Source organism: Phycodurus eques, chromosome 5 (genome assembly GCF_024500275.1).
Source record: "Phycodurus eques isolate BA_2022a chromosome 5, UOR_Pequ_1.1, whole genome shotgun sequence".
Lineage (NCBI taxonomy): Eukaryota > Metazoa > Chordata > Actinopteri > Syngnathiformes > Syngnathidae > Phycodurus > Phycodurus eques.
In genome coordinates, this window is record NC_084529.1 from 31,233,330 (window position 1) to 31,260,623 (window position 27,294).

Genomic DNA, 27,294 nt, shown 5'->3' on the forward strand with positions numbered 1-27,294 from the left:
CCAGGCGTTACTTGCTGTGGAATGAGTTAATGATAATTTAAGAAACCAGATTCACGATATACATCGGTGTGAAAAATTGTTTGCCCCCTCCCTGATTTATTTTTGTATAATGGCGCCTCCACAGATGTGTAAGTTGCCAATGGCACGAACAGCCCCATACCATCACAGATGCCGGCTTTTGAACGGTGCGTCCATAACGGTCCGGATGGTTCTTTTCCTCTTTGGCCCGGAGGACACGACGTCCACCGTTTCCCAAAAACAATTTGAAATGCGGACTCGTGGGACCACAGAACACTTTTCCGCTTTGCGTCGGTCCATCTGAGATGAGCTCGGGCCCGGAGAAGCCGGCGGCGTTTCTGGGTGTTGTTGTCAAATGGCTTTTGCTTTGCAAGTAGACTTTCAAGTTGCACTTCCGGATGTAGCGCCGAACTGGATTGACTGACGTTGGTTTTCTGAAGTGTTCCTGAGCCCACGCGGCGATGTCCTTTGCACGTTGAGGTCGGATTTTGACGCAGTGCCGCCTGAGGGATCGAAGGTCACGGGCGTTCGATGTCGGGTTTCGGCCTCGCCGCTTCCACGCAGCGATTTCTCCAGATTCTCTGAACCTTTTGATGACATTCTGGACCGTAGATGATGAAATCCCTAAATGACTTGCAATTGTACGTTGAGGAACATTTTCCTTAAACTGTTGACTATTTTCTCACGCAATTGCTCACACAGAGGTGAACCTCGCCCCATCTTTGCTTGTGAATGGCTGAGCAGTTCAGAGAAGCTCCTTTTCTACCCAATCACGGCACCCGCCTGTTCCCAATGAGCCTGTTCACCTGTGCGATGTTCCAAACACGTGTTTGATGAGCATTCTTCAACTTTCTCGCTTTTCTGCCACCTGTCTCAGCTTTTTTGGAACGTGTTGCAGCCCTGAAATGATTATTTGCTCAAAACAATCAAGTTTTTCAGTTTGAACATGAAATATCTTGTCTTTGTAGTGTATTCAATGAAATATAGGTTGAACATGAGTTGCAAATCATTGTATTCTGTTTTTATTTAACACAACGTCTTCATTGGACTTGGGGTTGTATATGTGTGTGTGTATAGACGTGTATGTATATGTGTGTGTATGTATATGTATATATATATTACAAATGAGGAATTACTTGACTAACCATCCCAAACTGAGAAGGTACTATAAAGCCAGTACTGTGGAAATGAACAATAGACAAAGAGAACAATTCACACAGACGCTCCACTCTAGTTTGAAATTAACCTAACATGTGAACTGTAAACTGTAGGATGAATTTGGACAACCCGGAGAAAACACAGGTGGAACATGTTTGCGTTTGGGTCTCTTGTAAGCTTTGCGAATAACTTGGCGACCCTGTCAGCCAAAATGCTATGCACGTGGGCCTCACTCAGAGCAGTTCATTTTAAAATGTGTCTTGTGACCTACAGATAACGGCGAGAGTTCCGCAAAAAACAAATTCTGTATTTCGATTGCATGTTTTACATCTTCAATCGTCAATATGCCTTGGGTTTCTCTTGGCTCGAAGCGAAGTGATATCATTGTGACGTGCATCTCAGAGAGGCTGTGCCGCAAGGCAATTTGGGAATGGCGCTTATTCGACTATCCTGTTATTATAGTCGAGCGTCTGAGTGTTATTTGAATGAAAATAGATATCGTGTCTCCGGAGGCTAAAAGCCAATTTCCCCCGAGCTAGTGTCAGGTTCTCAAATGGTTGCTTTCCGCTTTATCTAATAGCCGTTTGTTGGCGGCGCAATGTTCAAGGTAATCTTTCTTTCAGTAGTCTCTCTCTCAGGAATGTACTAACTACTCTCTACAAAATACTACAGAAGAGAATTGTCCCATTTTGTTAATGGCTGCATTGTGGTATTGGTGGTTTGGGCTAGACAGCAATCTGATTTGTCTCTGAAAACAGAAAGTGTTTGATTGAACACACGCTACTGTTTATTTGTGCCTTATAGTGTGTGCGCGCGCGCGCGTGTGTTGCCTGCGTGCACATGTTTTGAGCAAATAGCTGTGTGAACAGCTGTAGCTAGTAGGACTTGTTGTGATTGGCCTTCACAGCTGCAGGACTGGGTGCAGTTAACTTGCCTCCCTCTGTGGTGGGTCTGTACGCGCTCTATACTGTATCAAAATCATTTGACCTCACTTCTAGTGTGCTATCGGGATTCTATTTTTTTATTTATATATTTTATTTTTTTTATTTTTTATTTTTTTTTTAAACTGAGTCACTGTGTGAGATGCACTGTAATAATAATTATTAAAAAATCCTTCAGAAGGGAGACGGTAAAATGTAAAATGCCTTTTCATTTTGTCATTTGGGGGAGCACCTGGAATGGAAATGGGAGGTTTTTTATTTGATTTGTCTTAGACCATCTCTGCTGTACATGTCAAAACAGTGATTTATTTGTGTCCATTTTTGATTTGATTTGATTAGACTTCTCGACTACATCCGTCAAATTTGTCTGTCTCTTTTGGAAACACGACAGGTACGTTATTTCTTTGAGTTGTCAAGCTCTTGCCCCCAAGAGCAAGCGATTTTCCATATTGCATGACATCTAGCTGCGGACACGGCGTGTGCTGTGCTGTAATTAGCCAGAGGCAGTCGCATGCGTGGAGGTTGAGCTGATGAAGGCGTAACATCAGGCAGGAGGCCATCGCCAAGTTAGCGGCGATGGCAATCCGTTCCCTCCCTGGTCGGCCAGCAGTCAGGGAGACTAAAAACGATCAAATACACTAGTCCATAAGCTGTTTTAATACAGAAGGAAATGATAAATAGAACGTAGTCAGTCCCCTTAATAACTAGCCAAGCTGAAAAATGCATTTTAACAGACGGTTATCACAATGTTTCACTTGCATTTATTGCAGTTGCTGCCATTGTCTTTGACTTTCCACTTGTACACCCTATATCCAGGGGTGCACAAACATTTTGGTTTCTGGTTCTCAATGGAGCACCACAGGTTGTAGTTTGGTGCTCATCTACCCCACCCCCGAACCACTGACATCACTGGCAGTGGTGATTCTTGGATTTATTACTATTAATTACAGTGCTGCGTTATTATATATAGGAAAATCTTGAAAAGTGTTCTTCAGGTGTACAGTATTCGTGTTGTGTAACTTACTCTTCTTTTTCCTTTTGGCTTGTCCCGTTGTGTGTCGCCACAGCGCGTCATCCTTTTCCACGTAAGCCGTCTTCCTCCCGAACACCGACCGCCCTCTGGTCTTCCCTCACGACATCCATCAACCTTCTCTTTGGACGTCCTCGAGCTCTCTTGCCGGGCAGCTCCGCCCTCATCATCCTTCTACCAAATATGCTCACTCTCTTTCCTTTGGGTGTGTCCAAACCATCAAAGTCTGCTCCCTCTCGAACGTTGTCTTTCATGATTGCACTATGTCAGACTACTGCAATCAAATCGGGAGAGGAATTTAATTCAAGCTTGGGGCACGTTTACGTACTTTTAATATGATACCGCTCGCAAGCGGGCGACTAAACGTTATGTACCCTAGCGAGCTGGTGCTAGCACTAACGGTTGTACGTAAACATGCCGACGTTCGTAAGTGAGCTGGAGCCTGTCTCGTTTGACTTTGGGCAAGAGGCAGGGGACATCGAATCATGCGCTTAAGTTTCGGTGTGGGTGAAGTAATTGAATGACGGTAAGTTAGCACCCATTATTTCTGTAATGTTGGCTTGACCTGACTGATTAGAATACATGACCTGAATACAGATTACTTGAAGATACTCAGTATACAGTACACAAGTGTATCCAGTAATTGAACAAGTCATTTAAGTAGACACATTGCTCCATCTTGTGATGGCTTATGGTTTTTTTTAAGCCCACTGATCGGCCCCAAACACCCTGATCGTGTAAAGCCCAGTTTTTGACAATGCACCTCTATGAGGGTGGGGTTAGGTGGCGACAGTATGGTGGCAGTGTACCGTTTGGAACAGCAGCAGCGAGAAGATAAACAAGCGCACCTCTTCTCTCACTTCACTCAGGCAACCTCGTCCACCGTCCGTGCCGTTTAAAAAAAAAAAAAAGAAAACATAATAATAATAAAAAAAAAACGAGGCTTGGTGGGCAAATGCGCAGTGACGCAATTTAATTGTGTGCACATTTAATATTTTCAGTGCACACCTGCACACCACTTATGTGCACCCCTGACTGACTATATCCCTGGTTTTATTCACAGGTATTGGTCCAGTGCTCGGCCTCCTCTTCATCCCTCTGATCGGCTCAGCCAGTGACAACTGCAATAGCAGTTACGGAAGGCGGCGGCCTTTCATCTGGCTGCTGTCTCTGGGAGTACTCCTGGCACTTTTGATCATTCCCCATGCCGACATCCTGGCTGCGCACCTTGCCTGGGGAGGACGCACTTTCCAGGTCGGTAACATCACAACCGAATCGGTCCTTCGTTTTCAATAGCTTGCCCTTATCGTGTTCGTGAGTGAGCCGGAGCCTGTCCCATTTGACTTCGGGCGAGACGCAGGGCACATCCCGGACTGGGTTGCCAGCCAATTGCAGAACATAACAAGTCACTGTGACAATGAAAACAAATGTTTTGTGCTTTGACCCTGCTAATGAAAGCCCTCTTCAAGTTGAACTTTATTTGCTTCTCCGCTTCAGGTGGGTTTCCTAATCCTCGGAGTTGGCCTTCTTGACTTTTGTGGACAAGTTTGCTTCACGCCATTGGAGGCGCTATTGTCAGACCTGTATCGAGATGGGGAGGACTGCAACCAAGCCTTTGCGATGTTCTCCTTCATGGTCAGCTTGGGAGGCTGTGTGGGATACTTGCTCCCTGCACTAGACTGGAGCCACAGCCTGCTCTCAGTTTACCTCGGAGGCCAGGACCAGTGCCTCTTCTTTCTCCTCATCCTTATCTTTATAACCAGCCTACTCGTCACTATGAAGGTTTCCGAAGAACCCTCCTGTGCCACCGGCGACCCGGCCGGTGCCGCATCTTTGCCGGAGCCGGGAACGGGTGCGATGGAAGCAGGCCAGTGCGGTGCGCCTCGGTCGTGCTGCTACCTTCTGAAGTGCAAGTTGAGGCTTCTGAAGTCGGGACCTCTGCTATGCTTGCTGAGAACATGCTGGTCCACGACCCCTGCCATTTACAGGAGCTACTGCTTTGTCCCGAGGGTGATGTGGCAGCTGTGTGTGGCTCAGCTCTGCAGCTGGATGGCTGTAATGTCCTTCATGCTCTTCTTCACAGTCTTTGTAGGAGAAGGCCTGTATGGTGGCGTTCCCAGTGCGGTACCAGGAAGTGTGCCCAGACAAAGATACGACGAAGGTCAGGTTCATAAAATGTCAAGTTTTCTGTCTTTACTGGTCGTGCGACACCATTATGTTTTAATCTACAACACTTTTACCTTTGGTTTTTATGGCTTGCTTGCTTGTGTCATGACACCCTATTTTGTCGTTTGCATTGGGTTTGTTTCCTGCTAAATTGTGTTTACGCTGTAGTTTTGATGATAAATTTACCACAGTGAGTACTTAACTTAAAACGCAGCCATTTGTTTCCAGTTTATTGTAAGGATGCCTTTCCCCCCTCAGCACAAACAAATGTTTCAATTGAAGAGAGTCCAAATTTAGCAGTGTTTTAATTTGATTTTGTTCCTTTGTGTTTTCCTCCAGTCAGAGTTCAGTCGTGTCAAGTGGACTCCCCCACGTTTGAGTTCCAGAAGTAATATTATCGAAATGGCCTTTTCACACGCGTGATTATGTGCTCCTTTGCGGAACTTTGCGCCAACACCTTTCAGTGTACTTCCGCCGCGTCCAGTAATGCAGTTGGTACATCTTTTATGGATTTTGACAAATTTGGAGCCTTTTGTCTTCACATTTACACACATAACCACATGACTAAAAGTGTCAACACATTGATTTTTCAATGCTGTCCTTTTGGCTTTGGTGCCTTTGTTGTTGTGAAGTTAAGATTCCCGATTTGTCCTGTGGCAGGACTTCAGCTTGATGGTTCTGTGGCCAGCCAAGCGGGTCAGACTTCGAGGCACATTGATTCAGTAAATTGTCTGTGTCTGCGTCTCCCCCCCCCCCCCCCCCCTATAAATGCTGCTCAATGATTTATCTACGGTTAATGCGAGTATTTAACAAGCTCGTTGAACAGCCTCCCTTTCCGATGTGTTGAAAGGGTTGACTGGTGCGTGAATGACTAAAGGTCTATTAAAGACTCAGCCATTAATAGCTTTAGCTGTTTTCTCGCATTTGGGTCTTTATAACAAATTCAACAGTCTACTGGGCCAATTAACAAAACACCATTTTAATCTTTCAAAAGATTCAAACTATTGAGTTTCTTGTATATCAACTGTTCAGTAGTGCCTGGACTCGCCCCGTAAAGCCCCTTCGGTATTCATATTGACAGTAACAAATGACTCGCGAATCACAATCAAATCGTTACTCACAATCCAAATTGTACAACAAAATTTTGAATTGATGATTATTTTGTTTTTAAATCAACTATTTAACCGATTAAGAGTGTACGCTAGCACGTTTTGGCTGTCACTTTGGAGCTGCCTCGTCTCCATCCGGAATATATATTTTTTTCTTTTTAGTTTAAAATGGCTTACTTTGTCCAGGATCCCTCACCGTACCTTGACCACGGGTAGAGCCCCCGGTCTGTTTTACGTTCGCCGGTGCCCTAAATCCTCACGTACCAAACTGCCGCCTTTCCAACTAGCCTCCCGGATGCTGAGACTCTCTCGTGGTCATTCAAATTGTTCTGGATGAACTTTCTCCCGTTCAATCAGCCCCGGTCGCCCCCTCCGCCGATGGCTCTTTTTCGCCTTCCGTTGTGACGCTTCCATGTTATCCGTGCGGCTCATTGGAGCTATGCTAACGGGACTCTCCTTCAGCAGAGAGTTCAAGGTGAAGCTACGAGCACATGCGGAGAAGCCATGTGCGCCGAGTTAAAATTGCGGCTCCTATAAACGAAGGAAGTGGCAGCATTGCAGCTCTCGTCAGAATAAACAAAGAAGTGTGTTACTCTTTGAATCGATTCAAATGTGGAAGTCAGGTTTGGAATTTAGTTTTTGATGAGGAAACGTGAGTCAATTCGAATCACCGCTGATTCGTTCAGTGTGGCTTTACGACTGTCACAACCAAAACTGTTTGCGCGTATTACAGTTCTGTGTAAAGTGCACATTTGCTGCTCCACTCGTGTGTCTCGCGGAGTCGCATAACCCTTACAAATTACAAACGCATTCATATTCAAACGAAAGGTATTTAAAAATATGGGAGTGTTTCTTGACAAAGTAACAAAAACGGGCTACTGGCCTGGCATGTCTATGATGTTTTCAGGTCCATGAATGGCAAGTAAAGTCACGGCAATGTCAAAGTATTCGAAAATCATCAGTGGCGTGTAATTGTACCCAACATCTGGCTTCTCGTTCCCACGTTCAATGAGAAGAGCTGTGAGCTTTCTATGGCCTGCTCTGATTCAATTTGTGTTCTTATTTCAGGTATCCGTATGGGAAGCCTGGGTTTGTTCCTCCAGTGTGCTACCTCAACCTTCTTCTCAATGGTCATGAGTCGACTGGTTCACCGTTTCGGATCGCGCTGGGTGTATTTGAGTAGCATGGTGAGTTTCACGGTGTCCGCTTTGGTCATCTGCCTATCTAAAAGCGTGGTCCTCGTCACAACCATGGCCGCCCTTACCGGCTATGCCTATGCCGCGCTGCAGACATTGCCCTACACCCTCACCTGCCACTACCACAAGGAGAAGAAGGTAAGCACTTGTTGTATTTTTGGATTTTCTTTTCTTCTTGGAAAATCTGTAGGACAGCAGTTACAACTGGTCTTGTCCCACTTCAGGTGTATATGCCAAAAAGGAAAGCCAAAAACCCGCGTAAAAATGGTTTTACAACCAAGAGAGACTATTTGACTCCAGCGGAAGAGGAGGGCTTACTAAACAACACGGTCGGCCCCTCCTTTGGCAACGCCTTCTTCAGCCAGGACAGTTACTACGCTGCTCCCCTCAACCAGAACGGCTCAGCTCACAGCCCCGCCGGCCCCGAGCCGGAGGACCCGGAGTCGGGATATGAAGACCGTGGCGTGGGCTTGGACTTTGCCGTTCTAGATGGCACCTTTCTCCTCTCTCAGGTTATCCCCACCCTCCTCATGGGCACCATTGTTCAATTCGCACAGTCAGTCACCGCCTATATTGCCTGCTCTGCAATCTTAGGCATTGTTGCCATCTGTTTAGCCAATCATATTGTCTTTGACCAAAAGGACCTCAAAGGCCGTGACTCAGATGGGAAACCTATGGGAAAGATTGTGGAATAATGGCGGAGGAGCGTGTTGACAATGCAGTCGCTGAGTATCCCGGGAGGCCTTGCTCTATTTTTGTGTTATTTGCACCTTATCAAAAGTGTGCCATTCTGAGGCATTGGAGAATGAGTGAATATGTCAGCGGGGACGTGCCGCTAGTTTTTAAATAGCCACAGGTTTCGCCCAGGTGACTAAGGGTTTTCCTTCCCCCACCAAACGTATTTACACTCTATTCTGGGATATATACAGGGTATAAAAGGTGACACGGAGAGGGAAGATGGTTGCCTTGCTTCTTCAATCCCGACACGCCGGATGTTATATTTCACAAAGCCATCTGAGAAAAAGCTGAAAGGCGATTGAACGGATTATCCGTTTGTCCCATCCATTTTGATGAACAAGCATGGGAACGCTGCCACCTGCAAAATGGCCCCCTAGCTGCCTCTTCTACTCCGTTAAAGACCGCTGAGCAGTCTGAGCATCTCGGACGCAATTGGTGCCACGGAGGCACGCTCAACCCAACAATTGTGCCACATACTGCGCTGCCATGTGCATTGCGAGTGAAGCGATGAGAACACACCCCTCCCATATAGCGTCTCTTTAAAAGAGTCAAGAGCGCTATCAAGTAGATTCAATCATATCCACGTAGGGGTTTATCAGAAATGGTTCGAGTGGTATTCTATTAGAACTGGACTACAGATGTCCCAAATATTAGGAAAGAGGGACAGCTCTATCTCCGATTAGGACAAACATCTCAGGTTAGCACTTTGCCGTAGTGCCCTCGTCTGTCTCAATGCAGCTGCACCTTCATGTTTTAACGTAATTATGCCCCTTGACAATCTAGGACTCCCAGATGGGCTTTTATATACGATCGCGCTGCAAATGACATTCCTATTTCACCCATTGCCAAAAGACCCAAATCATTTGCTCAGTAGTGAAAGTGAACCATTTTGCTTACCGAAGATGACAGAGCAGCCTGTGCGCGCGCGTGGGGTCGTGTGTATGTATTCACGCTCCGAGGTGATCGCCGGGCCGTCTTCTCATTGGAGCGTTGCGGATCTATTTTCTGACTCTACTTAGCCAGGTACATACAGTCCTTCGATGCCTGAGAGAGGTTTTTTTTTTCTTTTTTTAACAAACAATGATAGCTTTGTCCCAGAATGCAAACAAAAATCTTATCTAGCAGTAGCACAATTGTCCAAAAAAGTGCCTGTATATTTTTCTGCCTTTTGTACCTATTTATTTATAATGCTTTTATTTGGGGGGGGGGGGAGTTTTTAAGATATTGGCCTTTGGCATCTGCTTTAGGTGCAAGGATGAGGGCTATTTCTGTGAAAAAGCTAAATTATTTGTACAGTGATGTGCAACCAATCCTCTGGAGTCCTAACTTATTTTAACATGAAACCTTTGTTCAGTAGCATCTTCAGTTTGCTTTCACTCTTTATTTGCCATGCTGTTAGATCTTGTTTTGTCAGCACTGCTTTGATTACCACTATAATTCTCTTATTTTTTCAAGTAATACTTTTGATGATTATTTTGTTTTTAAATCAACTATTTAACCGATTTGTTTTTAACACAAACAAATTAACAACATTTAATTTGTTTGTTTTTTTAACTCTGAAGGCGGAAGTTGATTTTAGCCCCCAATAGCGACCGTCTCGTTGGAGTTTTAAGGCCAGTGCCAAATACAGACTCTTGAAATTTAGGATGAATACATTTTTAATAGCATGTACCACAAGATATTACCGGTTGTTGTCGTCGATGCATAAAGCCATGACCGCAAACTATTTTACACCCATCATATTATTCTGTAATAAATCTGATTTCCAAACAGTTTTTATAAACAATAAAACAAACTGGCTGACAAGTTTGAATGTATTTTTTTCATAGCAAGTACTGAAATGTGGCACATTTTATTTGGGACAAACGTGTCTCGTAGAACCGTCGAGGTTAAACAGTCCGTTCCAGGAAATGTTCGAAACGATCTCAAGTGTAAAAAGAAATGAACCGTTCTTAAATAACAAACGCCTAAGGTGAATTGCCGCACAGATATCCCTTGTGTAAAAAAAAAAAAAAAAAAAAAGTGAACCACTTTTGTCAATCAAATGTGACAATAGAAAAATAGATTCGGGGTGTCCAGAAAATGAATGAAGGGATCGATGGAACTCTGATGCTTTGTGTGACTTGAGCGTACGCGTGTTCCGGATTACAAAAGCTCGAGACTCACTTTGGATGCCGCTGAACCGACTCTCACTTTTCTTTCAAATCGACTTTGCTCCAAAAGATTGGTTTGTCTCGATTTCGAAGTACGGATTGGACTGAGGCCTGGAGCTTCTTCCCATTTCATTTGCTTTTCCTTGAAGCGCTCGAGTCTGGGTAATGGTGCCATCCCTTGGAAATCTCGAGAACCGACTGCCGCGGCCCCACTGACACATGGCCACGCAGCTGCTGACATTATCTGTTACACGGAAAAGACGATAGGCTTTCGTGCCACTGGGAATGGCATGCGCGCTATGTGCGCCATTCCGCGTCAGGCCTCCCCGTTGCTCCTCGCAGCTCTTACATATGTACCACGGGAAACACGCTGAGATCATAATGCGTTGCTTTCGGATTAAAGCTGCAATGGACGGTGTTTTTCCACTCGAACGGAGGACTTTAACCTTCCGTCTTAAGGTGGTGTCGGCGGCTGTTTGCCGACAAGTATCAGGCCGAGGCACGAACTATTTTATATGAGAAAAAAAGGGCAAGGATGGTTGATTGCCATCTAGTGGAAGAGCAATTAATTGTCCTGCCTGTCACTCCACGTCATTGGCACGGATGGCTAAAAAACATACTCTGTTCTACTGATTTGTGCTGAATTAATTTGCCAATTTCCCGCAGAACACCCGATGCGGTCTCGGTTCTGGCTTAGACGAGGTGTAGATTTGTTTGCTGAAGTTGTCGAAGGGTTCAGAAGAAAATGTGGGCCGCAGGAGCTCTGCCATTGCTCTCCAGTGACAAGTGGGACTTTTTTTACACCTTCTTTCTAAATAAGGAAGCGGCCCGACAGACATATGACCACCGACCCAATTTGGGAGCAGCCCCGAGGGCCCGCTCCACCACCCCGCCCTCCGCCCCCTCTGACTGCGCCAGCGACGACAAAACATTGAACGCGATTTCCTGCAGCCATCAGGACCATCTCTGGCCTTGCGTCGGGAGTCAGATCCAGGGAGGATGCAGGGCCACCGGCTGGCCTGAGGAGGGGGGGAGGGGGGCTCTCTCTCTCTCTCTCTCTCTCTCTCTCTCTCTCTCTCACTCGCTCTTTTTTTGGCGCATGGCGGATTATATCTTGCAACTCTTTTTCTTTTTGGTCGAGGAGCAGGAGAGAGAGCAAGCAAGTGCGTGCGTGCGTGTGCGTGGGAGAGAGCGAGAGGCGTGGAGGTAGGAGCTGCAAAACATGGTCATCGCCAGCGGCAGCACCAGCACCATCACCTCCGGCGTCTCCTCTCCTCTCCTCTCCTCCTCTGCACCGGGGCTTGCGTTTCATGCCCCGCACAGCTCCAGAAATAACCCTCAGCCAGCATGCCGAAGGGAGAAAAACAAGAAGAGCGGTATTTTTAGGCTCGTTAATTGGGCCCACGTGGTCTGAAGGTAAACCGGATGGCCGGAGCTCACAGGCTCCTCGTCGGTATGTCCTGCGAGGCCGGCGCGCCGCACTGGACGCTGACCGCGGCGGTTCTCTTGAGCCTCCTGCTGGGCATCGCGTCGGCGTACCCGCGACCGAACGGCACCTCGCTGCTGGAGAAGCGATGGGAGACGCTCTTCTCCCGCTCCGTGCTCGGCATCTCCGGGGAAAAGCCGCAGCTCAACTGGGAGAGCGACTACCTGCTGGGCATCAAGAGAGTGCGGAGGCTCTACTGCAACGTGGGCATCGGCTTCCACCTCCAGATCCTCCCCGACGGCAGGATCAACGGGGTCCACCGCGAGAACCAGTACAGTGAGTTTCTTGCGCGTCATTTGCGTCCGTGTGATCGTGTGTCGTCCCGGTGCGGGCGCAAAAGTCAAATCTATTTAAAAAAAAAAAAAAAAAAAAAAACAAAGCGACGGCACCGGCCGAGCACCCGCGGCCAATTCCCCCACCCCCACCCCCGGCCCCCCCTTCCACCTCCCCTCTTCCTCTCATCTCCTCTTCCTCCCTCCCTCCCTACCCGAGCATGACATGAATGTATGGACGCTTTTAGACTCGACTTATTTTTACGCTGCAGGCCAGCTAGGGCAAGCACGACCACCAAAATGGCGCAACACACACACACACACGCGCGCGCGCACCAAAAATAATGAGAATAATGAATGTGCCTGCATGAGGTTGGATGTAAAGGATGCCGAACAAAGAGACGTCACGCTGCAAGGTTGCACCCAGAGGCGCAGAGAGGGAGCGCAATGCACGCGAAATCCGAATCATTCGGTTATTTGATATTAAAAAAAAAAAAAAAAAAAACGCCCCCAGTTTAACGTCGTGCTCTCTCTCATTATTTGTGTGGTTTCAGGTCTCATTGAGATCTCCACGGTGGAGAGAGGAGTGGTGAGCCTGTATGGAGTCAAGAGTGACTTGTATGTTGCCATGAACAGACGAGGGAGGTTATATGGGACGGTAGGTATGCACCCCCCACCCCCGTTTTCGTTTCACCGCAACGACGTGTAAATGGTTAGAAGGGCTAGTGACAAATGTGTATGAGCCGCTGGGATTTACACATTCCAGACATTTGACATCAGGAACTTGGACCAATTGTGGCCACTTACTCAGAAGTCAAGTCCAAATCCAGACGTCGATCTGGACATTGCATCTCTCCTCTGACGCTCGTTATTATATAGCTTACAAACTCAATGTCAAGTTCAGACCATGCGGTTTACAGTATAGAAATCATACAACATGTGCAAGACAACGAATCCATCATCCATCCAACTACTCTAGCACTCGTTCGAATTTGGGTCGCGGGTGAGCCGGAGGCTATCCCAGCTGACTTTGGGCCGGAGGCGCGCTACACCTTGCCTTGAACTGCTCGCCAGTAAATAAATGAGGCCCGTCCGTTTTCGATACTGCTCGCGAGGTGTGCGGGCGTCTGCGCGCAGAGCGGACGCCTTCCGGTTCGGAGGCAGGGCACACCCTGGACCGGTCGCCACCAACACTGGGCGCGTGTAGACGATCCATTCGCTTGCACATAAGGACAATTGAGGTTATTTGATTAGCCTAACAACAACAACATGATATAGAAAAAAAAAAAAAAAAAAAAAATTTAAAAAACAAATATATATATATTGTGGGAGGAAATCGGAGTAGCCGGAGGAAACTCGCAAGCACAGGGAGAACTCCACACAGGAAAGCCGGAGGCCGCATTCAAACTGCGAACCTCAAAACTGTGGCGGCTGTGCTAACCGCCGAGCCTAAGAAATGCGTGTCGCAAATAGTTATGGAAAAACAACTGACGTTCACTGTCAAATTAGACATCTAACGAAGAGAATTACACACACATAAAAAACACAGGACTCGTCATATTCTTTATCACGTGCGTAGGGCGACTAATATTAGTGCCGAACTGATGAGCCGAGAGGTAACTTGAGACATCACAATGAACAGTAGGAGTAGCAGTAGTTCCCGTCTTGTCTGTTCACATACCAGGAGGAGCACAATGGCCATTCAAACGATGCAGTGTGACAAAAACGGTGTCATTATTTCTAATTTATTGAAGTATGCCATTACTGTATGGTCGTAAAGTACAATATTATCAAGTGCTATTTTTGCTCATTAAAATACACATTTGTTTTTGAAGGGCATCAGTCGAAAATAATTTCGGGTTTATTTGTCAGAATTGTGGGGGTGGGGGTGTCTCTAGACAGCTGATGAGCAGGTATAAAACTATTAACAGCAGTATTTTATAGGTGTCACGCCTACACTATGAGCTATAAATACAATTTTATAGGCAGGTGCCACGAAGCCACAGTTCATGAGTTGGGCGGCTTCAAACATAACGGCTACGACAGCTTTTGTTTTACTGGAGCAGTTTTTACAGCTCCGTCTGTTTTACACCACCACTTGTGGATATGATTGATTTATTTTGTAATCATCATGGAATTGGAAATAATAAACCTTCACTGTACAAACACTCGGTCTTAATATTGTGAGATGAGCTCGTCACTTTTGAAGACTTGCAAGAAGAAGTTACTCACAGTTGATAAAATGTCAACGCAAGAAAAGTCTCCAAATGAGCTATAAGAAGAAGTGACAAAGCAAGTAGTCATTTATTTATTTTTTATTTTTTGGGTACCGCTCACGGTCTTGTAACCAATTGTTTAGGCGCTGCTCCTTTGTTTGGGAATAAGTGACACCGAAAAAGCTCAAGAAAAAGCAAAACACACTTCCAGAGTGAGATGCGATCAGCGTTCAGCTTCTCTCTCTCCCCCCCCCTTTCTGTAAAAATATGTATACTGTATTTTCCAGAAATAATTTTCATTGCCGGCAGCGCGGCACATGAGTGGTTTTTACGTCTGCCTCTCAGTTCTGAGGTTTGGGGTTTAAATCTGCGCTCCGGGCTTGTTGTTCTCTGGCTTGGTCACACTTTTCCCAAAACATATATTTGCGGTCAATTGAAGGCTCTAACTGTCGCTGACGGTGTCGCGTTCCATTCGCCTGACTTGGATGCAGGCAGCGTCGGTTCAGTTCAGGATACGTGTTATTGAGAAGGGATGGATGGATGAAGGCTCTCAATTGTTCGTAGGTGAGAATGTGAGTATGTGTTGTTGTTGTATATGTGCCCTGTGATTGACTGGTGACCAGTCTAGGATGTACCCCGCCTACAGGATCGACTCCAGCTAACCCACGACCCTAATGAGGACAAGCGGCACTATAGGATGGATGGATGGATGTTTTATTGTGTCATCATTAAACAGTGGCTGCCTGTACAGTTAATGAGGACACGGACGGACGACTTTTGACCGATACTAACTCAATTTATTTAACCAGAGCAGTATAACCCTATCATGCAACGGAGTGTATTTCCTTAACACACCGGTGCAATGGTTGGACCATACAGCTAATACTTAACCTTACGCATTTTGTGTTCATTTAGCATACAGCGGCTGAAATAAGTATTTAACACGTCACCGTTTTTCTCGCCAAATATACTTCCAAAGGTGCTGTTGACATGCAAATTTCACCAGATGTTGGGAATAACCCCAGCAATCCGTACATGCAAAGAAAGTAGAACACATGAGATCAGAAATGAAGTTGTGGTTAAAATGGGAAATGACACAGGGAAAAAGTATTGAACACATGAAGAAAGGGAGGTGCAAAATGGACTAGAAAGCCAAGACAACACCTAAAATCTATCAATAATCACCACGCAAGACCCCATCGCTGGAAAAAAGCATGTCAAGGTTTGTTTGCTGAACAACATTTGGACAAGCCAGTTAAACACTGAGAGAATAGAGTCTGGTCGGATGATAGCAAAATGTAACCGTTTGGATGCCGTAATGCACACCACGTTTGGAGGAGAAATGGCACCGCACATCACCTTACAAACACCATGGCAACAGTGAAGTTCGGAGGTGGGAACGTGGTGCGGGGCTGCTTTTCAACAAATGGTGCTGGTAAACTTCACATTATTGAAGGAAGGAGGAATGGGCCAATGTACCGAGACGTTCTTGACAAGAATCTGCTGCCATCTACGAGGATGATGAAAATGAAACGACGGATAACGATGCAAAACAGACTGCCAAGGAGACTCTCAATTGGTTTCAAAGAATAAAAAAAGGGGCTAGAATGTCCCAGGGGATTGCCCTGACTGGAATCCAATCGAGAATCTATGGAAAGTACTGAAACTCGAGGTCCATAAAAGAAGCCCGCGGAACCTTCGAGATTTGAAGACTGCTTGTGTGGACGAATGGGCCAAAATCACACCAGAGCAAAGCGTGCGACTAGTTTCTCCATACCGGAGGCGTATTGAAGCTGTTATTGCAAACAAAGTATGAAATAAATATCAGTTGGACTGTCCGATACTTTTTCCCTGTGCCATTTCACATTAGTACATTCAACTTAATTTCTGAACTCATTTGTTCCTTCTTTGTATGTACGGCTCACTTAGGTTGTTCCCGACATCTGGTGACATTTTCATGTCAATGGCACCTTTTGGAAATATATTTGAGAAAAACGGTGACGCGTTGTATACTTTCAGCCGCTGTATTGTTTGGACGTCCTCAGAGGTACTCGATGGAGTTGGAGAGATTTGTGAGCGTGTCAGCAGTAACCTTGATGTCATCGGCGCCGCAATGACAACGACGACATATGTTCCCGTTAGTGGCTGCTGCTTCACTTGTGAGCCAACATCCTTGACAGGCAGAATGTATCTCCTCTCAAGTGATGAAGTGTTAGCTCGCCACTGTGCTGATGATCTGATAAGAGATTGAATTTAGCCACATGAGTTTTGATGGAGGCGGGCGGCTCGCTCGCTGTACTCTGCACGCCATCTTGCCTAGTCAGAAACTGCACAACTGAGACTGTTTCTTTCTTAGTGGTGGATATTTTGTTGACTCGTGAGGGCTTTGAAATAGTCTTGTTCATTGGAAGCATACCGTACCTCTTTGCACATGTTGTATTTTGAGGAACTACTTTGAAAAGTTTTACTTCCAGTATTCTGTGTACAGACAAATACTACAATCACTGCTAGTTATGGTCGCTCGATATAAAATGAATTAAGATGGTGGTGGAAGTTTTGCATGAAATGAGTCCGACGTGTGGTTCAGGGATGGAACCTTACGGTACGTCTTATTTTTTGGAGCGGCACAAAAATAACCATGTTTAACCAAATGAAAACACTAATATGACGTCGTCAACAATCTATGAACGAACACCTTTTGCACTGTCTTTGAATTTCACAGTTGGCCTTCGTCAAATATCAGTGGATAACTTTCCGATTTTGGACCTCCCGTGCCAGTGTGCTCGTAGACAACTAGACATGAAACCTGTTCTTGTGCGTATTTAATAGGGATGAATACACAAAGTCATGCATTGGAGTCAGTGTTGTCAATTTGAGTGTGAAAGGTTGACCGTCTCTACATGCGCCCTGCGATTGACCGACAACCAGTCCAGGTTGTCGTCTGCCTTTCGTGTCACCTGGGATAATCTGCAGCTCAACGTGACCGTGAACACCGAAAGTGGTATAGGAAATGAATGGCCGTATGAGGTCCAGCACTTTTCGTCGTCGAACACCTTGGAAAGGAGTATGCAGTCGGCTCCGTACATATTGGAGCACCGTCATGTTTTTGGATCCGAACTCCAACACAATGGATTTGAAACAAACAGGATGTGCTTTATCTGCAGACTTGCAGACCGATTTAAGCCTGAAGTCTGGAACGCATACACATCACCAGATGCTGGCTTTTATCCCTGGCGATGCTAAGACGGGCCTCCGACTGCATCCGTCTTCAGGTCCTGCCGGTTCTTCGGGCAGTTTCCCTCAGTTTTGTCTTCAACAAGTGAAATGCATGCTCAATTGGATTCAGGTCATGTGATTGACTTGGACATCGCATCACATTCCGCTCCCTTGCCTTCGATCGCTTGCGCGGTATGCTTCGGGCCGTCGTCCAGCCGCACTGCGACGTGCCGTCCGTTGAGTTCTGAAGCATTTGGCTGAATAGGAGCGGAAAATATTGCCGGAAACACTTCGGTATTCATTCTGCTGCTTTTTGCCAGCAGTCGCCGATCAGTCCGTAATAAATACAAGGGAACCGGTTCCGTTGGTAGCCATACATGCCGACGCCGTGACACTACCACCGCCGTGCTTCACTGATGAGGTGTGGTATGTTTTGGATCCTGAGGAGTTCCTTTCCTTCTCCCTACTCTTCTATTCCCCATCACTTTGGGACAAGTTGATCTTTGTCTCATTTGTCCACACGACGATCGCTCCGGAAGTGTAAAGGCTTATTTGGCAAACTCTAATCTGGTCTTCCTCTGGTGAAGTCTATTTACGAGCTATTTATTTACATTGCTTTAGGTAGTTATGAAGTGCAGCAGTGTAAAATGCTCTTTTTCTTGTTAAAAAAATGTCTTTGTTTTTTTTTTGTTTGTTTTTTTTTTTTTGGTGCGGGGCGGGGACCGGAAAGGATTAATGGCATTTACATAAATTTTATTGGGGAAAGATGATTTCGGATACAAGTGTTTTGAGTTCCAAGCGTGGTCACGGAACAAATTACACTTGAAAGTCAAGGCGCCTCTGCAATTTGTTTTAGTATAGAAGTTCCATTCAAAAAGTGAATCATTTATTGTAGAGATTCACGACACTCGGAGTGAAGATTTGATGTTTAAACAAATCATTTTGATATGATTGTGATTTACAGCTGATGAAAACCTCAAATGATCATCTCTGGAAGTTAGAATAGTACAAAAGAAATGATCCAAATGATTAAAAAAAATATATGTTGGGTAGGAATTGCTATCCTGAAAAGTAGTTTTCCAACCATTTAATGAATCTGATATTTGAATTGCTCTTCTCAAATAAACGGAGCAGATTTTCTTGAGAGGAGTGTAAATGTACATTATGTTTGCCTTTTTTCCGGGTGGTATTTATCGAGAGTTCTGTGCGTGTCCTCTCCAGACGGTCTTCCGTGACGAGTGCAAGTTCCGAGAGAGGATGCTCCCCAACAACTATAACGCCTATGAGTCGATGGCGTACGGAGGCTCCTTTGTGGCGCTCAGCAAGCACGGCCGCGTCAAGAGGGGCGACAAGGCCACTACTGCCATGACTGTGACACACTTCCTACCCCGGATATGACCTCCCCCAAGCAAAGACTGGCAATAACACACTTATTTGCACATGTGGATTCTTTCCCAGGTAACTTCGACACCCTACCCATACCGTACATCCATAAAAACCCACAATGGACGGTCACAGAGAGAATATCCAATAGTATTTATTCAGACGTTAGATGTATATTTGGGTAGCTTTCTTTGTTTTAGGAATGATGAAATGCCTTTCTTTGCTGCTTTTTGGGATTGAAACCAATGTTTGACGGGGATGGAGAGAGGCTTCGGCGGTCTCCTCATTCTATTGTACGGGTGCTTGTTGAAGTCAACGGAGCGCGTGCCCCGTCAGCTCTTCTTTTTGGATATGATCATTGTATTACCTCAAAGCACCAACATTTCGAAAAACAAACAAACAAAATACATGCATGGAACTTCTACAGAGGAAACACACCCAAAAAATGCCTGTGAACATGTTTTTGTTGTGCGCCATCGCCGTTTGTCGGCAATCGTCTGGGGCGGGGCGACTGGAGCACTCGCGACAATGGCGGTGGTTGTTGTTACTTTGTCAGGAGGCAGCGGTGCCTTGAATTCCCGTGGCGGCCGCCCTCCCTGCCCCACACGCTCGACTCCCTTCGCACGCGAGAAATGCCGGCGCTTAAGTCCGAAATAGGAATGAGAGACAAGTCGTCGGACGCCACCGCTGGCGGGCCGTACGGTGTTCCCTCTTGGAATTAGATGAAGGAAGTGAAACGGGACCGTGCGCGGCATATGGCGCGGCACGGCCTTTTTCTTCCCGCGGAAAGATTTGAAAGGGAGATTTGACAATCCCACAATTGATTCAATGTTTGTGGAAATGCCATTGTAATACAAGGAGGAACACCATGTCATTTTCCTCAACGGGTGGGTGCATTTCGGGTGCCGTCTGGCATTTGGACAAAAAGTCTCTCTTGGTCAGGCACTTGGTGGCCTTTATACAGGAAATAGAAAAATGGTGACGTGTTAGATGCTGCTAGTCGGTTCACTGTCAGTTGAGGGTCTGCTTTGAGGGACATTTGAGGACTCTACACTTCAGGTACCCCAGTCTCTCAGATTTTAGATTTGTGTTTATTACTGATGGAAGCTATTTATGCAAAGTGGTCACTGAGTATGTAGCGTACTTTACTTGAATGCGACACTTCGACTAACGAGGCAACGGGCAGATGAAAGGTGATGCGCGGCGTTGGACTTATAAGGACCTCTGCGCGTGGCCTCCATTGTTGATTTAACTCGGCGAGGATGCGAGTAATGTGGGCGAACGTTGCGGAGCCTCTGGACAAGTGGGCCCCGTCCGGCGAAGCCATTTGCGTACCGGGGCTGGAGGTGCTGACGTCTCCTTGTCGGGTCACTGACGTTTAGTTATTTTCTTGTTCCGACCTCAGACGAAGGTTGGTCGGGACTCGTCGAGACCGTTTTCGGTATACAGAGCCCGAACTCTCAGTCGACAATAATACTGTGTTTCCTCAAATAGTGGCCTCCGCTCGAATAGACACTTTTTCTCAATTATTAGATTAACGCCTCTTCTCAAACAGACACCTCGGCTGCGAAGTAGAAATCGAGTTCAGTTCATCAAGCGCAGCGTCGCCACGAAGCCGACTTCCACACATCTACCAAGTTGGTTGCTAACAGCAGCACGTAAACAATCGCTTGAGCAGGTTACGCAGACGTACATTTAAAATGCGAGAGTGACACGCGGCGAGAAAAAAATCAGGACGTTCGTGCGTCAGCGGCGGGCCGCGCCTTTGGTACCTGGTCCTTCAGTGGGGACCACCTCTTAACCCCACTCATATCATGTCGCTATTCTATATCAATACAATATAATAAACCACCACACAACTGTGTCATGTTCATCTGGAGCAGTTCAGAATGAATATTTGATCGAATAACATGACCTAAACAAATGACATACAATACGTTATACTCATCAGAGATGCTGATTATTACATTTATTCGTGCGTGCAGATCGCTACAGACGTGTTTTGCTTGTTGAACCTGGCTTGCCCCGATCAACCAATCAAAGACCAGCAAAATCATCCCGTTATTGTTGATGATCCATCGCCGGTGCGCTTACTGCTCTTATAGTCCACGGTGCCCGGTACAGCAAACGGCGCACACACTGCGGCCATCGCCGCTGACGAACGATGAGTCCTATTCAGAGAATCACGGCGCCCGTGGCTCGCCAAAACACACACAATACTTTCTGCTTGTAAATATTGAACAGGTTTAACATTGCCAATTCTCGCCCCATTTTCAGAACAGTTTGGGGTTGGAAAAATCTCTCTTAACACCCCACGCACCACAGGCGAATTGGTCACGGTCAGGATAATCTTGAGAAACTTCCGATGATCAGGGTTTTGCGGACTTTAAATGAATGAATTTGGGTTTTGGTCGCTTGTTCTATATGCTTACATTTCGAGCAGTTCCACACGGTCTACCTCTTTCAAGCCTGCTTTTTTTTTTTTTTTTTTCTGTGCATTTTATAAAGTCCCAGTTGAACTTATCTAAATTATTCACTGGCTATTACTATCCTACTTGAGCGAGCCATTAATTACATCATTGCTGTTGCATAATTGCAACTCCAGCTGACAGCGGACCTTCCGTAATATCGAACAAACAAACAAATGGATAAGTTATAATAACATAATATCGTTTTAAGCTGTGCATTTTAAAAAATGTCATACAAAAAAAGAACTTTGTGTTCCTCTACTTATATTAGAGATGTTTTCATGCAGCAACTCATGAATTTGCCTGAAAAATCATCCAACCCACTGGAAACTGAACATCTTTTTTCCTGTGTCCGAGCAATGCATCATGGGATCTTGCTTTCCTACTGCCCATTGGTTGTTCCCAACTTTTCAAGCTGCATTGTGGGATACATTTTAAGGCACATGATCGGGGATAACCTATCGTCATTACACGTTCGAGGAGCACCGATGGATTGGGAGTGATTCCTAACGCAGCCCTGCTGTCGCTATGAGAGGAAATGCAGTCCTCCTTGGACAAAAACGGAATTTGTTTTGGGAGGCGATGGCACGGTCGGTCATACATTTTTACGATTAGTAGTGGTAAACGTTTTCACGCATGATGGTTACGAATATGACTTAAACGATTGCCTCTAATGTTAATTAAGGTAAAAGGGGAGCCTGGAAAATCACTTTTTTAATCTGGGGAAAAAAACAAAATGAAGCTTGATCAACATTGTGTTCAACTTTACAGGTTCTGCTGTACTACTGCAATTTTGTGCATGTAGCAAAGTACCACTCAGGCCAACTTGGTGGAGGAGTATGATGATGATTTTTGGTTTTCCTTTGAAATGTCGTCACCGTTTACCTCATACACACTCTAGCCGTAACATGCTGTGGGCAGCGCATTAGGGGGGAGGTCCCGCAGGCTCCCGCAGGCTCCCGCTCATGTTTAGTAACTGAGATGAGTATGCGGCACCCGCACGCCGAGTGCGGCCAGGCCAGCGCCTGCGCGAGTTGTTGGTTTTCTGCCAAAGTGACAGTACGGGCCATATCAATTGACGTGGAGTCAGGAATAACCGGACATCGTGAAGGCAAAAAGGGTGGGGAGAGAGCACAAGACTACGCGGGAAGCACTGGAAGTAGCAAAAAGAATCCAATGCTTCCAGGAATGTCGGTTGCTTAAACACACTGAATACTGTGATTTATTAGAGAAGCTGAGGATGTTATCACCACTGATAAAGCTATGTTTTGGGTCTATCGCCATTACTATTGTGTTATTCGTTTTAATACATCATGGAGGATGGGAAAATAATCAGCTGTAGCTTTTCTTTCCCTGCAATGACAGTGTGGGATTAATTTTTGGGATAAACTGGAATAGGCAGTGCAATTTATTCAACAGGGGAAGAATCCCAGCCAAACAAGCCCAATTGTCACATTTAAAAGCACTTGTTTTTGGAGGCAATATTGTGTGAATAGCTTTTTTTTTTTTTTTTTTTTGGGATTTGCCAACCGTGGTTTACTATTGGATTTTTCAGAGGACACGGTTCATGAAAAGTGGTTGACGTGGCAAACTGGCAATAGCAAGACAAGAAGTTTTCATGATTATTATTATTATTATTGGTTTTTATTAGCAGTGGCGCTGCGTCGGATGCCACTTTGGCGGGTGTCTCGAAGGACGAGAACGTCTGTTGCGTGATGCTGTTTTGAGGCAGACTTCTGGCTTATTGTTGAAGTAACTGAGAGAAGGTATTTATATGGTGAGAGAAAAATCGCCCCTGCTCATCAACTCCCACTTCTGCAACTCCGCATTATGCACATGGAATTCTCAATGGTCCCTTTTGAATATGCACCCGTGTCATTTTGCTGACCGTCAGCTGCTTCTAAAGACGTGCGTTGGTTCGCAGGGATCTCAAGTGAGCGGATTCGTGCTCATCGTGTGTCCGCGTGTGCGCCGGCAGCCTTCGTTTCCCTCTCAGTTTCCTATTCCTGCACTGAGAGGAGAGTGCTTCCTCTTGAGTCCCCCTCCTCTTTTTGAACATATACCTCACCTTCTGCCTTAGTTCCGATTATTGAAATGATTGTAAACGAGTTTGAAACAACAGACTTCTTCAATCATTGTTTCTGAATAAAAAAAAAAAAAAAAAAAAAAAAAAAAAAATGATGGCGAGTAAGTTAAAAAGCAAAAAAACAAACCAAAAAAAACTATATTACAAATGGGTTTCCTTTTATTTTTGTACGTATGTGCTGTGCACAGCAGTCAACTGTATTCCTGAAATGATAATAAAAGACATTTTGTAAAAGTTGTTGTGATGTCTTCAAGCTTCCATGTTTAAAATCCTTTTGGGCCACCAGAAGACGAATTGAACTTACACTTTGCATAAACTGGGGAAACACGAGAAAAGGAAAATCATAAAAAAATTACAATTTGCAACAACACGTGGTAAACTCGATGTGATTGGCCGGCGACTCGTCCAGTGTGTAACCCACCACTCGCACAGAGTCAGTTGGGTTTATCTCTCGCTCACCGCGCGACTCTAATGAATACAAGACCGAGAGAAAATGGCTGGATGGATGTGGTAAACCTTTGGATCAGAATCAGAATCAGAATCATCTTTATTTGCCAAGTATGTCCAAAACACACAAGGAATTTGTCTCCGGTCGTTGGAGCCGCTCTAGTACGACAGACGGTCAATTTACAGAACACTTTGGGGACATAAAGACATTGACAAAAAACAATTGTGCAAAAAGATGCAGAGTCCTCTAGCACTTAGAGCAGTTCGAACGACTAATATTGCAATAGTCCGGCGCAACGACCATTGTGCAAAGGGCGCCGAGACTTCAAGGAGCGGATGCGGTTTAAAGTGACGAGTCGTGCGATCATCTGGGACAATGTCGGTTGTGCAAATTGCAAATTGCAATAATGATAATGCATTACACTTATATAGCGCTTTTCGAGGCACTCCGAGATGCCTTACAATTTCGTGCATGTAGCCGCGGCTGCCGTTCTGTGCCTACGGCCCCCCGACCACCACCAAACCTCCAATCGTAGGCGATGCGGGTTAGCCGTCTTGCCCGAGGGCAGGACGACGCCGACGTGCTCGGGCGGGGATACGGACCGGAGAGCGTACGCTTACCCTCTGCCCCACGCTATGTAAGAACAATGTCACAAAATGTGTATCTATTGAAGCAAAGGTTTACTCACAAATGGACTCACTCCATGTAAAATGGGGGTTTCTTGAATTGAACACAATTGTTTTTCTCTTGTATGGGTGGAAACAAGTGGATGCGCTTACTGGCGTCCGTAGATAGATGACCAAAGATGCGTTATTTGGAAGTCAAGAAGTCATTTTGTGCACAATTAAGTGAAATCGGATCATTTCGGTACACCCGTTGATCTCTCACAGCACACTGATGTACAGGCGCAGCGGTTGGAAATCACGGAGTTGGACCAGCCTTCCCCAACGAGACCTCAAATAAGAGTAAAACGCTTTTTTATTAATGATCAGACTGGCGTGCGATTTACTGGCAAATGGCTTTGGATTCATGTTTGTGATGATGTCTATCTTTTGAGGGTGTTTTTTTTTTTTTCTCATTATTAAATTATATGTACAGTGGAACCTCTTCAGTCAAACACCCCTGAGGTCGAAAAATTGGGAATTTCACCTGTCAATTGTTATTCAAGTTAAGGCAGAGTGTATAATTGTGCTTCCGTTAACCTCTTTCACACTTAAGCTTATCTGCGGCGACGGTAAGACGGCGATTCAAATTTCGAATTGCGTCCGAACCGGTGGCAGACTGGTCGGCCACTCAGTCGCCTAATCACGCACACTGCGCCGCAGTTCAGTCGGGTTCGGCGGCGGCGCTCGGTGTGCACCGGCCTTTAGACGCCGTGAAAGTGAAAGTGACAAGTCACCGCGCTTAAAGAGATCTGTCATCTGATTGGCCGACAGTCCGCTCCTCCACGGCCTGCGTTTTAGAACCAAGTCTCAGGAGGTTCTCAAAAGCGGTGCCGTTGTTACCGCTTGGTAGAGGGGAGTAGTAACGCGTTACATTTACTCAAGTAACATTTTCCATAAACTGTACTTGTCGGAGTACTTTAAATGCACTGTACTTTTTACTTTTACTTTTACTTGAGTATGTGAAGATGGATCAATACTTTTACTCCGTTACAATGATCGACATGCCGTTCGCTACTTTTATTCATTCATTCTTGCCGCGCGCACGTCTATTTTTAGACTCCATCTTCGACTTCCGCATAGGGTCCCCGTTGCGCCAATCAAGCGGGATCGCTGTCATTTGACTCCATTTCACCAATCAAATGACACAAGGCCGTCACATGACCGTGCACGTAGCCCTCGCGAGCCAATCAAAATGACTCATTTTGGGGGGGGGGGGGGGGGGGGGGGGAACAGTCACGCGACTCCAAAAAACAACAGCTTTGCGATGCAGCTCTTAAATTGTGACCGCCCAAACTTGGATATTTCAGCCCACTTCTAACTTGCGGTAAGTTGCAGATGTTTCTATTGTTGTTTTGGCAGTGGATATGGCATAAATGAGCCCTATCGTGTGGTGTCGCACACGCACACACAAAATCACTAAGTCTGGTCAGCAAACCGCTTCTTCATGAAGTCATTTAAACGAATAAAGCAAATCATGTTTCTGTCGCGCCCAACGTATGTGTTGTTGCTTTTTGGCAAGGTAAGAATTGAAACGGTGGCAAGTGTGTGTCGACTTCCATATATATATTTATTTCATTTTATTTGATGTTCACGCTCTGATTTAAAAAAAAAAAAAAAAAAAAAAAAAATCTGAAGTTACTCGAGTAGTTGTAGTTGTTGAGTACTTTCTTACTCAAGTAAATATTTGGATGACTACTTGTTACGTTGACTTGAGTCATATTATTCCAAAGTAAATAGTCCTCTTACTTGAGTCCAATAGTTGGCTCCTCTAGCGGCACCTCTGCCGCTTTTGGCCTTGAAAACGTGGAATGGAGAAGCGAGCACGCGGGGGCAGAGTGAGGCTGGTTGGCGGTAGAAGCGGTACAATGGCAAAGGGCCACAAGTTTGGGTCCCCGGGAGGACGCCAATCAAATGTATTGGTTAAGACAAAGTGATCCACTATGATATCACAACACACAAGAACATTTGACTTATTATCCAAGGTTGTGGAAGAATACTGAGAAATGGGTCATTTATGACACTAATGTCCTCCTGGATGGGTTCACGCTACCAAGTGAACACTTCCTACGAATGAGTGGCAAACGCAACGAGGACGGCTCGGATGAGGTCGAATCTCCAAGATGATCCAAAATTCATTCTCCTCGTCTTTGCGGCGCACTCGCAGTTTACGGTTTCACGAGTGGCTGCCAAGGCAACGCACGTCTTTTGGTTTGCACAGAGGCAGTGGCATTCCTCGTTACGCTGCCATTGGAAGCTCGCAGGAATTCCACAAAGGCAAGCCTAAACCACTGACAAACAAGAAGGCTTTGTGTCATTTGGGTAAATGAGTTAGCCGGTTCATCGACCCCGTGTTTAAATAGGCCCGCTGGACTTTCTCCTCCTCCAGAGAGAAGCCCGCACAGTAACTGACGGAAACTCGCTCCGCTCCAGCAAGGAGAGAGCGCTATTCCCAAATGACCATGCAGGCGGCTTTCTTCCCATTCCTCTTGATTGCCGCCCATGTGTCTATATCGGCGGATTGTAAGTCGAGGTTCAAGGACCCGGC

General features: G+C 45.8%; 2 protein-coding genes across 6 annotated transcripts in view; both read left to right on the forward strand.

The window, feature by feature from the left end:
* Window positions 1–10,162, forward strand: part of slc45a3 (solute carrier family 45 member 3) — a 29,729-nt gene extending 19,567 nt beyond the window's left edge. For 4 of the 5 annotated variants that reach the window (XM_061676315.1, XM_061676313.1, XM_061676316.1 and 1 more), the window contains 4 exons: window positions 4,211–4,401; window positions 4,645–5,308; window positions 7,491–7,756; window positions 7,843–10,162. In XM_061676315.1, coding sequence (XP_061532299.1) covers window positions 4,211–4,401; window positions 4,645–5,308; window positions 7,491–7,756; window positions 7,843–8,313 — 1,592 coding nt within the window. In that variant the 3' untranslated portion in view covers window positions 8,314–10,162. The remainder of the gene's footprint in view (window positions 1–4,210; window positions 4,402–4,644; window positions 5,309–7,490; window positions 7,757–7,842) is intronic. The other variant, XM_061676317.1, reaches the window with a different exon arrangement.
* Window positions 10,163–10,267: 105 nt separating this feature from the next.
* fgf6a (fibroblast growth factor 6a) lies at window positions 10,268–24,118 on the forward strand. Its single transcript, XM_061676318.1, has 3 exons — window positions 10,268–12,271; window positions 12,822–12,925; window positions 18,921–24,118. The coding sequence occupies exons 1-3, from the start codon at window positions 11,935–11,937 to the stop codon at window positions 19,095–19,097; spliced, it is 618 nt and encodes a 205-aa protein (XP_061532302.1). The 5' UTR covers window positions 10,268–11,934; the 3' UTR covers window positions 19,098–24,118.
* Window positions 24,119–27,294: the final 3,176 nt, after the last annotated feature.